The 16,810-nt window shown below is 45.9% G+C and overlaps 1 protein-coding gene across 3 annotated transcripts in view; it reads right to left on the minus strand.

Moving 5' to 3' along the window:
- Window positions 1-3,704, minus strand: part of frmd4a (FERM domain containing 4A) — a 54,327-nt gene extending 50,623 nt beyond the window's left edge. For all 3 annotated transcript variants that reach the window (XM_076142188.1, XM_076142189.1, XM_076142190.1), the window contains exon 1: window positions 3,240-3,704. In XM_076142188.1, coding sequence (XP_075998303.1) covers window positions 3,240-3,332 — 93 coding nt within the window. In that variant the 5' untranslated portion in view covers window positions 3,333-3,704. The remainder of the gene's footprint in view (window positions 1-3,239) is intronic.
- Between the last annotated feature and the right edge of the window lie 13,106 nt (window positions 3,705-16,810).

The following is a 16,810-nucleotide window of genomic DNA, read 5'->3' on the forward strand; positions in this document are numbered from 1 at the left end:
ACACACACTAAGATGATTCCACCCAAGATATTTATTTCTACGTTATCTCATTTCATAGCTATTTAAATGAATATTGACACTAATTTCTGGACAATTGGATCATCCTGCTGTTCAACCTGTCCAACAGAATGCCAGAGTCCAGCACTGACCTTCTCTTTGATTGGTGTGGACAAGACGTTTAAAGGTAATGAGGATCGATTAGCGTTGCTCAGCTCACAAGCTATTGTCTGTTAGCATTGCTATTCCGCTTGTGAATATGTGTTTTCAAAGTGTGTATGTGTTGGAGCCTGTAATGTGTGTGTCTGTGTGAACCTCTCCACCACCCTGCTGTGCCCCTGACAACACCAAGTTTCCTTGGAGAGTTATTCAGCCTTGTAAAAAACGGAAATGTTGTTTTGTCTTTGCTTTTGCTTTTCTATTGTTGTTTTCTCTTGGGGCTGCTTGATAACATATAGCAGGATAGCAGGATAACAAAGGCACTAATTCGTCCTAATTCAAACCAACTTAACAGTCAACAACGACTTACCATTCGTCTTGTACCAATAGAAACCTGTGTGATCCATTTCAGTAACTCTCACTTCCTCCAAACCATGTCATTGTATAAACGCCTGTCAAAGCCTAGAGACGGGGACAGATGGGCTAGGGACAGAGATGAACAAGAAATAAAGATAGGATTCTTGGACGGGGGGACAAAATGAGGGCTTCAGAGGGAAAAGAAGACTTTGCCATGTCTCCATTGTTGTGTGTGTAACGAGGCGTGTGTTGTTCAGATGTCTCATAGCTGTTGATCGTGAACAAAGGTGGCCATGTTCTCCCCCTGTGGATATCACTCCATTAACTGTGACAGAACCCGACATCCAGCGGGAACCACTGACACGTGACGTGAGATGATTTATCTGCATGACGCGATTGACAGGGGACATCTTCCTGCAATCTGGAAGGTAAGAAGACATCTTTAACATATGCTCCCAACCAGCGATGAGGATTTTCACAGAAGCTGTTCAGTCAGTGGCGATACAGATTCCCGACCTCTCCATGTTGACTGAGCGAGGCTTAAGAATAATAACAAACTAATCTTGAAGTGCGCAACCGTTTTAAACTGCTGCAAACACCACAACATTCCAGTCTGCGCGCTCAGGAGAGACAGACGCAGACTTAATCGATAAGTTTCGCCGGGAAGCAGCTCACACGGTTACATAAGGACGAGATTGGACAATAGCGCAGACTTATCTAACGTGACAAGTTAGCGCAGGTCAAAGCTGCAGCTGCGTACAGAAGCTAAAGTATGTAAACGAGCGAGTGTGCACGCGTGACTGTAAAGTAGTAACCCTGCCGGCACTTCATTCTTGAACCCTGAGGTTATTACCTGCACACCGCTGAGCTTTGTTCACCTGCCATCACGGGCAGAACTCGCATAAAACCATCTTTTGTTGATTTACTAAGCACTAACTCTTCTCTGTGGATTGACAGGTAAGTATTTGGAATACTACTTAATCTGACGCATTCACTACCTGACACCAGCCAAAGCACATACCTCCATTACAGTCTATTTTCTACCACCGTGCCGTGATGAACAGCCAACACAAGCTGATGTGAGTGTATGTAAATCACAAAAGTAAATCCCCCAATTCAGTCAGTCTGTCTGCACAGAGCCGGCCGAGGAAGAGCGGGAGGCTCAGGAGGAGAATGCAATCAGGGGAGAGAGGCCTCCCCCTGTTCCTGTTTGAGGAAATCTGCTTTTCTCCCATTAATTAAGGTGATTTGTCTCAGTGTGCGTACGTACGTGCACAAGCTCCAGACAATCATCCAGTTGAGAACAGCGTGATAATAGCAATTACTTATCTCAGAAATGACAACGAATATTCAATTTCCCTCAGCGAGACCAATCTGGGACGATTACGGCAGGCAGGTTGATTCCAGCGCCGAGGCAAATCAGAGATGATCAGGTTACCGGGTGCTGTGAAGAGAATGACGCCCTTCCTCAAATGTTAGGATGGCGACAAACATCAGCATGCATACCAACGTTTATTGTTTGAGGTTTCGGATATTCTCTAATGTCTTTTCTCACGATGAGCGTTGACAATAAAAGCAATCTGTCATCGCGGTTAAGTATCCAGGGAACCGGGTTGTGTTTTATGTTTGTTCTGCGCAGGGTGATGTGACTGTTGGAGTATTTGTTGGGAATATGAAAGACATCTCAGTGTCACATCTTCTCTGAAAGCTGTTTTTAATCTAATACAGTCAATCTGTGTTATTTCTGTTGGTGTGCAGCATGTGTTTGCCTGTGTACACATTCGATCAAAGAGAGCAAATATAAAGGGTGGCAGTTGTCAGATCAGCGTGCGGCGCTTAGCAGCCATGTTCTCTTAAACCAGCACGTTAATGGCAGTAAGTGAACATTACAACCGGAGTTTCAAAAGAGACATCACATTTAATTGGGCGTGATCCCATAAGCACCTTGTGATTATGGGAAAAAAGTTGAGAAGAGATGTACAGCACCAGCACCCTCATCACCTGTACACACACTCTACTTAAGTCTGATTCACTTAATGGCAGTAGGACACAGTAAACACATACACACACACGCGCGTGCACACATGCACACGCACGCACATGGTGTAAACAGCTTTACTGAAGAGCAGAAGAATCACCTGGCAGGTCACGGCCTGTCTTCACAACTGACAACTGACAAAGGTTCACTTTGAAACACACGTTCCAGGACTGAGATGGAGGCTATTATCTGCAGTCCCAGTCCAAAGCCACCTCCAACTTCACACACTCACACACACACACACACACACACACACACACAAATTCAGGAGCTTCTGAGCTTCACAGGAAAACGGATTTCCTCAGACCGGCCCAGGATAAGACACAAGGCACATGAAGCGATTTGTCCCGATCCCACTGACGGTCACTGTAAAAAACACTCTCTGCCTCTGTGGGCCTCGACCTGAAAACATTGCAAACTGACTTTTCTTGAAGGGTTAACCGATACGGATTGACAGAAAGTCCCTTGCACTATAGAGATTAAAAGCTTGGGCCTTTACTTGCCTTCCACCAACTCAAATCTAAAGCCAGCGTATGGATTAGCTGGGGACCTTTCTAAATCCCAATTACACACAACCACACAGCAAGACACGGCCACAGAGAGAGGACAGGGGAGAGGGGGACAGACACGACTGCAAAGTGAAGAAGACAGAAAGAGGGAGAGAAATACAGGGAAGAGCGTTTCTTACCCTCTCCCCACTGTTCCTCCGCAGAGTTCCCACCGGCAGCTTAAGCATCAGCTTGCGGGTTCTCCCAGGAGTCACCGCTCCCTGGACCACCATTGTACGTCCCAGAGTGTGTGTCTCTGTGGGTGTGTGAGCATGTGTGGGTGTCCTCGGCGTCCCGTCCAGCCTGGCAGTGGTTCACGCGAGCTTGCGCGTGGCTGTGTATGTGTAAAGATGTGTGTGTGTGTGTGTGTGTTAGTGTATGTGTGGGTGTGGGTGTAACTACTCCACACAGGTCTTTTCCCTCTCCTTCTCTCTCTCTTCCTCACACTGGTGAGAGTCTCTCTACCTCTCTTTCCCTGTGTGTTAAAAAGCTCCCCATTCTGTGCAGCTACCCTCCACTCTGCCGTTGACGAGGTGAATGTGTGTGTGTGAGGGAGCAAGCTTTGTTTCTTCTCTCTCTTCTCCTTATCCAGTTCTGGCAGCCGGCTCTCCCCCTGTGCTCTGCTTCCTTCTTCCCCCTCCCTCCCTCCCTCTCTCTCTCTCCCTCCCTCCCTCTCACTGTTCCCCTCCCTCCCTCTCTCTCTCACTTCCTTCAGTTGGAGGCTTAACCAGGTCACTGGATTAATGTGACGTTATGGCTGTTATTAGCATACGCACTCCGTCACGTGATCTCATAATAATTGTATGTGTGAGAATATGCACCCCTCCCACACACACACACACGCACAGAAACACACCCAGTTCTTACAGGGGATCACGTGGGGAACCTCAAAAGGAATATGGGATGTTTTACCATCTGGTGGGGAGATTATCTTTGAAATCCCACATCCAGCTTTCTCCCCCTGCACTGCCTGGATACAGTCATCGAAAACACACACACACACCATCATCCCTCGCTCAATCTTCAGTAGAATGTTGCTTTGAATCATTTTGCCATCCTAAAGGGAAACCTTTTTCCACCAGGCTGTGACCCAGTAGACTCGGCCCTTGCAGGGGTCTTCCATCATGACAGCCGGCCATGGAGAGCCTCGGTGTGTAGTGGCACATACAGCTGAGTCAGTTCTCCGCATCCACTACGGTGGTCTTTACATGTCCATTAAAGCTATTGGACTGGTGAGTTACAGCTGCGGCGAGTGACTTACTGTCATATTCTGATCATCACTCACTGCTGAGCTCAGTGTGCCTCTGCACATCAATATTGAAATGTCAGCTGATTAACTAAAGTGGATCAACGCACGCTTGCACACATGTACACACATATGCATGCACACATGTACTGTAAGTTAGCACATGCACACACACAGTAAACATCTATGTGTTCTTTCTCTCTCCCACACACACACATACACAGGCACACACATACACTGTGTTAAAGCTGCACAGTGAGCATACAGAAGAAAATCATCTGCAGTGGTAATCCCCTGCAAGCATTATTTATTAAATACTCCGGCCCACATCAGTGTGTGTGAGCGAGCGTGGCCTACATGAGAAGTATCAGAGAGCTATTCTTACACTTAGTGTCTACGGTCCCAGAGTTCAGACACAGGATCTATTAGACGAATAAAAATAGAAAATAAAAAGCAACATTCATTTCTCTCTCTTTTCTCTGACACTGATTCAGCGTGTGATGTCTGCGTTTGATGGTAATTCAGATTGCGATGACAAGGATGAACCGCCACTGCTGATTTGAGAGACGCATCCTTCCTGCTTTCATTGAGATCTGCTGCGCCAACTAGACAGCGGGACAATGACAATACATGGATCTCCTAATTGAACAGTTTAAGTATGGGTTGTGTGTGTTTGTTCTCCTCCAAAGCACCAGATTTAAATTCTAAGAAGTGATAAGCCCCTTCTTTTAACCATTGAGGCGGGAGGAAAAGAATTTGAGGAATGTAATATTCTCGATTCAACTGTTAGAATGCACAATGGGATATGCGTGTCTGTCGGCAAGCAAGCAAAAACAACAACACCTGATTACAAACATCAGGCTAAAAGCTGCTCTGACATGTTTCATCTTTATGAGTATGAATCCATACACAAAGAATCCACAGAAAACAACAAAAGAGGTCAGAAAGCAGAGAGAGAGAGAGAGAGAGAGAGAGAGAGAGAGAGAGAGAGAGAGAGAGGGAGAGGATCACCAATTCCTAATGAGAGGTACTAATGAGGGAGATGCAAACAAAAGCGCCTCTATCGTCTAGCTTTTTAATGTCCACAGCCCGTCTACATTTTCTTTGTTTGCACCTTACAACAATAAGGACGTGCGTCCTCATATGTTGTAGAGCTCCGGCATTGTTACACACTCGCTTCCCCCCTGATAACCCAGCCAGTGTCTGCCCACGGCCGTCTGAATCATCCCCATGGTCCTGCTCCTGACTGTGTATATGATTGTGTGTGTGTGGGTGTGTGTGTGTGTGTGTGTTTATGGAAATGCCCTCTAGCTGGACTCTATCCTCATTGGGTGCAGGGAGAAAGGGAAGGAGGGTGGAAGGGAGAGAGGGTTTCAATGTTTATGCTCCAAGACTTCACAAATTACAAGGGGTTTAGTTACAGAACGAGTGCAGAGAGAATACATGTCGATGGCCATATTGCTCAACAACACCACAGTGACATTGTAATTAAATTCATTCCTCACTATATGCATGTGTGTGTGTGGGTTTGTGTGTTTGTTGTGTTTGTCTGTTTAGAGAGAGATGAGTAGACAACAGGGCTTCCTACCCTTCATCAGCCCAGAACCAATCATAATGACTTCTCCACAGGGGAGCATCCACTTCCATTATCGTGTGTGTGGGAGAAAGCTTGAAACATGTTTACCTGCTCAGATTGGTAACAAACAGCCTGTGAAATATTGAGGAAATGGGGATGTTTACGTGACTTAGTGAAAACTGGGACATATTTGTATTTCTGAGATATTCTGTAGAACACAGACAGCGTGTGGTGTGTGCAATGACTGCAGATGTATGTGTGTCTGTGTTTGTGTGTGTATGCGAGGCCATCTTTCCTGTTTATAACCTGGACGTGGAGCTGAGACCTGCCTCGAAAATACGAAACACAAATGATCTTTGTCTCACTCAGTGCTCACAGCCAAACCTATTCCCTGCCATTATACTATCATCAATTCCTTAATGCAATTAGAATACATCATTCCAATGGGCCAATCAGTGGGTCAATTATGAGCACAGCAGCAGGCTTGTACGGGGCTCTAGACGTACAATTTGCCCGACCGAATAGTAGACAAGGCTTCTGAATTATTTACCCAAGCCTATTTGAAAGCCATTCTGCGTTTTGCGCTGGTTCACATCAGGATCTTGAGCATGAATATGATGCAGATTGGACCGTGAATGGTTAATAGCCTATTTGCCTATGGATGTGGGCATAAAATTGGATGAAGTTTATGATAATTTATTTATATCTTTATTTATATGTGTAATGCTATGGGCAGAGTAAAGCCCCAAGACACACATGATGTCTAACCCTGATATGCCTAATATGACACATATGATGAAGGTGATAAGGTTGAGGAAGGTTATATATGATAAGTACGGAATAATACAGGAACTACTGTTGCCATGCAGGGGTGGGGTGTGGTGGTTGGGGGTGTCAGTTTGCCATTGTTGAAGAATTTGGTCACTGGGCAGAGAATACTCCCATTACAAAACAATATCACCCCACATACACACCCAGTTGATGACTTTATGTCCCATTCCACAAAAGAACCACAGCAGCCTCAGCAGAGAATGGTGCTGCGTGCATTATGGAAAAGATCCTACTCTTGCACGCAAACATGCTTGTATCTATCTATACACATCTCGATAGCAAGAGTGTGAGTTCTCTGTGTCAGGACGACACAGCGAGCTGAATGAATGACCCTAGAGACCTCAGGCCCTTTGGTACAGACCAGGCTCTCCAAAATATATGAAAAAGTGCTTTATGGCTGCTGTAAACAGAAGGGATGGAGCTGAAAAAGGCAAGAGCAGAGCCAGTGAATGCAGCTGTGGTGGAAACAAGCGATCGCATTCCAGCTGAGGAGCTCCTCTGTCTGTGAGATCGTGACTGAGGAGAGGGGGAGTGAGAGGAGAGAACATCAGAGAGGAAGAAGAAGACAAGGGATGTTTGCCTCCAGGCCTGCATCACAGAAGGGATGATGAGGATGTTGCAAGAGAGATGCTGGGGGTGGAGACGTTTATGGGTTGCACGGAGGAGGAGATTCAATTAAAACCACACAAGGATTGAATGCATTTTTAATCACGCCGCTGTATTTCCTGATGTGACTGTCAGGCTTTGTGTGAGACCACGAGGCGTCCTCTCTGCAAGGAGCCGCAATCTCTGTCAGTCACACACACGCACACACGCGTGCACACACACACACACATACACACACACACACACACACACACACACAAACAAAGGCTGCTCGGCTCAGCAGCAACAATTCACAGCAGCTTTGACATGGCACGGACATGTTACCGCAGCCAAGAAGAAAAAAAATCGCCAACTATACACAGAACGTTTCACAATTTTAATCAAGTCTATGGGCCTTGTCACTGCGTTGCTGTGTGAATGGAACCTCTGTGGCATACATGCCATAGAAATGGAGCTACAGGGCATTCACTAACTCAGATGATTGCTATTTGTTCCACAATTTGCTCATCTTTAGTGAACCTATCAGCACAAAAGATAAACGTTGCGCTACATTCCAAGCCAGTGACCACGACTTTGTGACCATTCAAGTGCAGTGAAACGCTTTTCATGTGTGACAGTGGCCCACATGAAACATACGTGTTGACCTGAAAATTCGACCGTGCCTTTCCTTTGAGATAGCAACTGTATGTGCTTTCTGCGAGGCAACAAACTAATGTCCTCCTTTTCTGGTAGTAAAAGAGGTCATAAAGGAAGCCGATTCCCCAGGATCCTCTCGGTTTTCCTGAATCATTCATACGAGCCCCCGTGCTAATGAATATAGGCGTGCACTCACTGGCTGCTCCAAGTCAATGAACTGAGTAGATAGGACTCTGGAGGTGGAACATCCTTTCCTGCTGGAGGGAGGAGAAGCACTGCCATTACTCTAATGACCCTTAATATTCCCTCAACCGATCCTTGTCTCTGTTCTGGCCGAGTAACCACTTGATTCACACGTGAACAAATCGATGTACTCACACAAATGTCGACCCCTGAATCACAGAACTTTCCAATACATACACTGTACATACATTAAAAAAAAGCATAATTAATGTCCAATCTAGGTTTATCTGATCTGTTATGGAGACGCCTGAAACATATTTGCCTCCCTTAACAGCTTCTTAACTCTCCCTGCCTTCATTTGATGGTTCACTGAAATGGGCCTCTAAGCTCATACATGTACAGTATATGCATTCTATGTGTGTGTGTGGGGGTGTGTGGGTGTGTCTGAGTAAGCATACAAGTATGTTGTACCACCATGTGTGCACAACCCAAGCTGAAACTGTTGAGAGTACAGGTGATTTAAATATCTCCAATTTAAGTGTGCAAAGCGACCAGATGCAATAAGTGACACTGGATTGTAACCTCCTGCAGCAAATAGATAAATAAATAAATAAGCAGCCTAATTAGGGTGCCGCACGTAAATGTAGAGGAAGTTTCCTGAGATGTGCATAAATAATACAAAACCCTTTTCTAGCCGTAAATGCTAATCTTCATTGCTTAAGTCCTTAATTATCTATTGGCTATATGGAAATCGGCAACACTTCAAAATGCAGGCATCAAATGTATCTCGGACATCAGTGCCCTACAGGAATGTTCATTGGTGGAATACTATAAGTCTGAAAAGGACAGATTACTCTTCAGCAGATGCCTGAGCCTGTAAACAATGTTAAAGGGAAACAGCAGCTTAATGACCAAACTCATTACACCAGCTGGGAGATCGAAGCAACCAGGGATTCTAACGTTGTATTTACATTCTGTATGCATGTGTCCCAAGGTGTAAGCGCAAGAGAAAGATGGAGATGCCAAATGTACACGTGTGAGTATGAGACGTTTGCGTGCATGAGCGATGCGGCGTCTGGCACTTTTTCATTTCCACAGCTCTAGTGCTTTGCGAGCCACAGGGGTCTGAGTAATCTACCTCTAACCAAGCGTCACGGGCAATAGAAAGCTGGCGATCGCATCCATCATATTTTCCTCTTTCATTCCTCATTTACTCACTCTCGATCCTTGCTTCCCTTCCTTGGTGATGTCGTTCATTCATCATCAAAGGATTTAAGGTTACGTGCCGTCGAAGATGAAGGCTGCACACGCGGCAAGCATAAGTGAAGTAAGTGTGTGGAATTTATACACAAGGACCAGATACTTAACACAGCAGGCTAACCCTGTGTGAGATTCCTGGTCAGTCAAATCATCCGGTGCAGAGTGCGTGATGTTTAATCAGCACATCCCGCCCCCCCGGAACCAATTAATGAAAGAGCAAACATATGTCAGCCTCTGGTGTCCAACTGCAATTATAGACTGGAGAGGTCAGCCATTTCACGTACACAAGACAATAAAGAGGATTGATGACGTAAAATTAGTGCTTTAGTCACTTTATGCTAGATACAGCAGTTACTAAGACTAAAAAGCAAAAAATACGGTCAAGCAAATCAAATACAGATGGTCGGCAACTTACAAAGACATCCATGAGCATGTGCTCCAGGGTCACCTCCATGTCCTCCAGTCGTGTCGCAAGAGTCATTCTTCAGCCGATCAGCAAACTCCACCAGAAAAAAAAAACTATTTCGATTTTTCAACAAAACGGAAGACATTCAGTCAAGCACAAACTTGCTCTACAGCCTTTTGTCTTCCTCACGTCGTTATCTTTGTATTTGTTATCATTGGATACCAAAATCCAATCACAAAGTACCCCCCTCTCCCTTTACACTCCATCCAGGATGGCCTCCAAAACAATCAGACGAGGCTGTTGTAGTCCAGAATCTGATAAACAAGTTATCTTAAATGAGGTTGGCTCCGGATACTGGCTGGGTTTTCGATCAGCTCTCCAAAGGTTCCCAAACACAGCAGGGGGTCTCCGCAGAGTATATCTCTCGCCCCTCTGAGCACATCCTGGCCACTGACAAGGTTTTTAACAGAAGATAGCCCTGCACTCCCCCCCTTCAAATCTGAATTATGATCCATGGGCGAGATGAGGACACTGGCAGCTCCCTGGCACAGGAAAGAAAGGGGTGGGTTCAACTCCTCAATCACACCCAGAGGAGGGAGAGAGGAAAGGGAGGATCGAAGCGGAGCTAATAGACAGAGAGACTACAGCTATGCGATTAAGTAACTATACTTCTCATTTTATTACTCATTTTTAAAGTTGTTTGAACAGAATGTCTTCTTCCCTTTCCCTCTTTCTCTGGTCGTCTATCTCATTTTCCTCTATGCCCTTTCAGATCTCTATCAACAGTGGGAGTCTTTGTGTGGAGGGAGGGCCTGGGGCAGCTGATGCCCAGTTCTGGGTGCTCTTGGCTGGGGTCATCCTCTTTCACACTGGGCCTCTTATCAATGGGCCTTTGTGGGGCCTCATAGGGGATGGCCTTGGATGTTGGGGCTCCCATGGATACACAGGCAAAACAAGAGGGATATGGTCTGGATCTGCGACTGGAAGCTTATGTAACAAGGACATGGTTTGGGTGCTGTTGAGGACAGGCCATGTTGGGATCCATTGAGGGAGGATGTAAAGCAGAAGAAAAGAAGAGAAGGAGGACGAGGAGGGAAGTTAATGGGATACTATGGGAAGGGCTTGTTTTTGCTTTTTTAGGCAAGAATTGGTTGGAATGCACTCCCCATTGTCTTTAGAACCTAACAAGACTTCATAACAAAGAGAAACTGAGTCAGAGTAAAGTGGGTGAAGGGGGAAACTCCAGTTGAGCTGGTCTGTACCCAAGACAAGCCGCAAGCAAAGAGACAGAATGGATTTCACTGAGCCTCCAAAAAATGTGGCAAACCAATCATCATATTTGCCTTCATTTCTCTTGACACCTTTGCAAGACACAGACGTACACTGACAATGACCTCTGACCCCTGACCTCTCTTGGATGTGAGGTGGAGAGGATCAGCCAGTCATCAATCCTCATGTCTACTCTATGGTCAGGAGCACTGGGGTGTGAAGGGGAGTCTATTCGGCAGTATGGCCCCTATTTTGGCATGGGCTAGCACGTGCTCACTTACTATACGCAAACCATGACATACACCCGACGGTCTTAAAGACAGAGCGCAAAGATCCATCTCTCCTTTGTTGCCCTCTGGAGGGTTTCCTCTCTTCCTGAAGTTCCTCCTAATTCCCCCTGCTGTGAATATGTAACATCCCACCATTAATAACTCAGAAATCTTTCCCTGCATGCCTCTCATACATTATAAATGCCCTCCGGAATGGTGAGCACGGACACTATATCACCACGAAGGCGTGTGAAGCAGGTAGCATGTGGTTTCTGAACGCAAAGAGTGGCAGGTAGCCTATCCAAGACCAAGATTCGTCATTATTGAAGTACTTAGCCCCCAGCAGAGAGAAACACAGGACACCATATCCTGGAGTGACTCTGTCTTGGTCAAGGGTGTGCAGGAGTGTGTGTTTAAACATTTCTGCGGACACCACACACGCCTCGGCCCTCAAGACTTCCTGACTCCAACGAGAGAGAGTTTGTATCTGTGTGAGTGTGCTTGAACTTGATGCTTCACACTCAAACGTGGTGCAACACTAATCCTATATGATAAAGCCTCTGAGGGACGGGACCTGTTTGCCTGTCTAAAGACCACATGACCTGAACTGACCTTATTGACTCACTCTCTGTCATAGTTTGAGCTATCGTCCTTCCTCTACATTTCTCTACCTTAACCAGCCCCTAAGGTTGTTTTTTTATGGTGTCCTGATCTAAAATTGCATAGTCACAGTAAATCAAAAACATCCCCCTGTCAACAGCTTTATGAAATAGGTTGGAAATACAACAAAGCAAATCCATTCTACCTATTCTCCCATCTATTATCCTGGGTTCAGATTTCACCTTTGAGGACGGTGAGAATGACTCGACAACAACCAAACAAATCCACTCATTTTGGGTCCAGCCCCTTCCCCCGCTTGTGAATTAAATTGCTGTCACACCCATTTGCCAGATGATTGAGCACTAAGACCATATTGTATATCCACAATGGGGGAGTTTGGTGACGTGAGCGTAGAGGAAGCAAAGGCTCAAAATAGAAGAAAGAAGAGAATAAATGCTGTATTGTTGTTGTTTGGACAACATATAAAGGGATCTGAACATTATACAAGGCTGATTTTGCTGTGTTTGGACGCATGCAGAATATAGACTTGTTCGTTTCTCTTTATTATTGACATATGTTTCTGTCAAAATGTTATTCTTCAAAAGGTTTTTGCAAGCGCTCATTGTCTTTCACCGTCTCCTTGTTGGTAAAGGACAGCAGGTGCAGATGAAAAGGGATTCTGCCGAGTCATTCTCTGCAGAATCCCTCAGCAATAGGAATTTTGCTGTGTCACTCCGCACCCCCAATCTGTCATTCCATATTACAATGAATGGCTCTGTGTTATGCGGCTCACCTTGGATTTGACATTGAACACGTGCTTCTCTCCCAACCGACCCACAATCATCAATGACATTTCTAAATAAAACTCAAAGGAATCCAGACAGAAACACACACACAAACACACACACACACACACACACACACACACACACACACACACACACACACACACTCACACACACACACACACACACACACACACACACACACACACACACACAAACACCAAACACGCCTTTCCCCTTTTCTCAGTCAGATGCTGCCTTTTCCTCTTTCATTTCTGCCCTACATACAAGCCCCAGTGTCAGTGTGTGTACCAGCAGAGACATGGAGCAGACAGAATGGCACAGCAGCATATTTCAGAGGCTGTTTGTTTGAAGGCGCAGGATTGAGTCACGCTTCAGCATTTTCTGCCCCAGTAAACTTAGCCCACTTTGCCCAGCGCTGAGGAGGCAGCTAAGCCTATGCAACACAGAGATGTGGACACAGATACAGTAGATGCACGCATACACCCTGTCACTGTTAGTGAATAAGACAAGAAAGCATTGTTTCCACTAACACTGATGGAGAAATGAGAACGCCTGCTTGCAAGCATGCCTGCGCCACTTCTCTGTGCTACTCGAGCATGCAAAACATCACGTTCTCAACAATTCAGAATGAAGATATGCACGTGAGTCCCCATCTTCAAAGTCCACGCTTGATTAATGTTCTAATGTGAAGTAGCGTGAGCGTTAAATATTTGATGATGTACATACATATTTGATCTTTACAGACCAGATCATGAGGGGAAATGGCTTACACATGATTGTAATCCCAGATGAAAACACTGGGAAAGCCATGTGTGTCTTGTCTTTCTGCGTGTGAATAATGCAGATAAGGAAACTGTACACACTTTCTGATCTATTTACATATGAACAGTTGTTTATGCTCATAACCTAAACCAATGTAGGAATACCAGCATACCGCACATACAATAGCCAAGCAGTTGTCATACGTCAGAGCTGAGGCCCAGACTCATTTGTCCACATGCAGGATGCAGCTGCGCTTGTTACCCTCATAAACCTCTCAGCCCGTTCTAACTACACCACTCTCCTGCTTTATAGACAATGAATCATTATGTATCCGATGCGAGCTCCCAGATAACAAAGGACATCAACTACGGACATAAACAAATACATGCAAAGCTTATGGACAAGGCTCCTCCCTCCCTCCCTCCACACAAACAACCACAGTCACATGTCCCCGAGCCTTGTTACGAGCTGACGCAGCCTACTCGCTCTTTTCCCCCTCAATGCACGTGTACATGTGTTGTCCCAAGGGTACGGTAACCCAAGCCAGACTGTGCCAGCTCCACCTCTTGCTTCAGGGCTGCGACTAAGCCGCTCGTTACTGTACAGATGGGCCTCACACCTCAGACAGGTGCGCCGCCTCCTCCACCGCCGCCCAGACCAATGACGAGCGCTGTCCAAACCATGCGGGCGGATCGTCTTTGTCAACCAGTGAAGGGGGAGGAGAGCCCCTGGGGGTGAGGGAAGGAGATACGTCATTTGAGGAGATCAGCTCCCCCCGCCACCTTACTCCAGGCTGTGCAGCTCATCCCTTTTGAAAGTAAAAGGTGGATGTGTGTGTGTGTGTGTGTGTGTGTAGAGAGGTGGAGTTTTATGTTTCCATACAGTAGATATTGATTGCTAGCTACTATCGATTGTGTTTTACAAGCAAATATGTAGGTTTAATTGTATCAGTATGGTTTGGATGAGTGTGTGTATGTGTGTGTTGATGGGGCAGAAAAAGGAGGCAGAGAGGGAGTGGGCAGAGAGACAAGGTCCGTTCTAAACCCCCTGGGGCCAGAACCTCTTACGGCGTCCCCTCTGGACAGACAAATCCCCCCCACCCCTCCCACCCTCCCCCCCACACACACACACACACAGACCATTTCCCCCCTCCACCCATCTTATGCCTTTGTCCTTACCTCACCTCCCCTCAGTTGCATTTAGAAGAGAAGATGCGCTGTGACAGGCAGGGCTTCATCAGGCCCCGGTCTCAGTCAGAGCCGAGGTCCCGTCCCTGGGTATTTGCCGCTTATTTACATACTGCTCCCACTATTGCCATGGGAACAGAGGTGCCGCTGAGGCTGGAAATGACGAGCGGCGCGGGAAAGAGCGGATGATAGGTGCATGAAAAAATAAAGCACGGGCAGAGGGTGGTGGGATTTATGGGGGAAGGAGCACAGGGGGTAAATCCTATGTAATTGCCCCTCCAGCAGACAGCAGCGGTAATGGGACGACCACTCGGTCACTGACAAAACTCATAATTATTAATCAAGCACAGCCTTTAACATATGCTTACATCCTTCGCTCTCATTGGCCCCCTCTGCCACCACCCCTTGTCATTTTCTCTCACTTGATTTCTCTTTTGCTTTCTCATTGTCTCTCTCCAGGACAGCAGGAGGCAGCAGGATGAGGTCATTAATTATACACATAGCTGGTCACAACACACACGTTCACACACACACACACACAGATTCACTCTGCCTGCTTCCCCACCTGGTCCCCTCCATGAGCCGCTGTGTTTCTGAGAAAGCTGTGAAGACCGATGAGGGGAGCTGTGGAGTCCAATAACGCTCGGTGTTTACTGTGGAGAAACGGCCCACACTCGCACACGAAGCAGCAGAGCAGCAGGGCACTGCTCATTAGAGCTCAAGGTCTGCGCTTATTGGCTCCATACATCAGAAAGGACAAGGTGAGCAGGCTGGTTTATCTGACAGCTCCAAGTCTTAACCAATGTTAGGGTTTTCCTCTTGAGCCGTGCTGCTGACCTTCTCACTGCTCACTTATTGCTCAGAAGGGATTCATCTAACTCACACGTCACTGGACCGTCTGCAGGCCAGGGCTACAAGAACATGCTTTTCATTTGGAGTCTACTGTGGCCAATAATTGAGCCAAGCTTTGGAGAAGACAAGGGGAATCCCATGACACAGCGCACTCTAGTGTTCAATACTTGAAATGCAGCTCATTGTGGACAGGTTCAGGGACCAGGGGACCAGCACAATAGCAGTAATATCACATAAATATTCAACAAGGCAAATATAGATGGAGTCTGTTAACAGCCATAAAGCAACATAAATCAAAGACAATTAATATTGATGAAGAGCTATAGTGGTTGCAAGCTGAAATGCATCAACCACAGCAGACAAACACCGTAGTGTAGTTGCTTATGAAAATCTAATTGTGACATGATTACAACAAAACTGGATCAATGCTGCAACAGTCATAACAAATTGATGCACCTGCAGACAAAACCAGCCAAAGCAGGTGAGGCACAATCCAATTGTCATCCCACACCAAGAGATACACAATACACAGTAACATCTATCATACATTTACAGTACATTAATATTTTAGAATCAGTTATGGCAGAGAATTTGCAAAGATGCTCGAAGAAATATGGCACAAATCAAATAATAACAGCTGTGGCAAACCAAACATATCCTCATGCAAACACCTCTAGACATATATTAATGGCCTTTACTGCAATGGCAGATGCTAACATCTGTTTTGAATAAAATGTACGCATTAATGCACAACTGTGCCAACATGCACAGGTATGCATACACACACACACACACACACACACACACACACACACACACTGTGGGTGAGCTTATAAATCTGATTTGCATCACATTTAATTGTTCTAACGAGCACTAATGAGACCACAGGATCGGGTCAGTGACACACAAGGTGAGGTAAGTAGAGGGAATGATGCGCATCAATCTGACAACCATGATATCATATTTACACCCAATTCAGCCTTCAGCTGTCCACACAAGGGACAAGAGTGGTAAGATGATAGCTGGCAACCACTGCACTGTTTCATAATCATAGGTCAGAACTGATGGTGATCTTGATATTATGGAAAATCAGATGTTATGGAAGTCATCACCATCAATAAGACACCAACGTTCCATTGAGTTTATATACATTTAGCGGTTTGAATTAACCACAGGCCAAGAGACACATTCATTAGAAATCTGTCCATCTGAGACGAAC

This window comes from Genypterus blacodes, unplaced genomic scaffold, assembly GCF_046128005.1.
Source record: "Genypterus blacodes isolate CSIRO-AG114 ecotype Tasmania unplaced genomic scaffold, CSIRO-AGI_Gbla_v1 ptg000021l_1, whole genome shotgun sequence".
Classification (NCBI taxonomy): domain Eukaryota; kingdom Metazoa; phylum Chordata; class Actinopteri; order Ophidiiformes; family Ophidiidae; genus Genypterus; species Genypterus blacodes.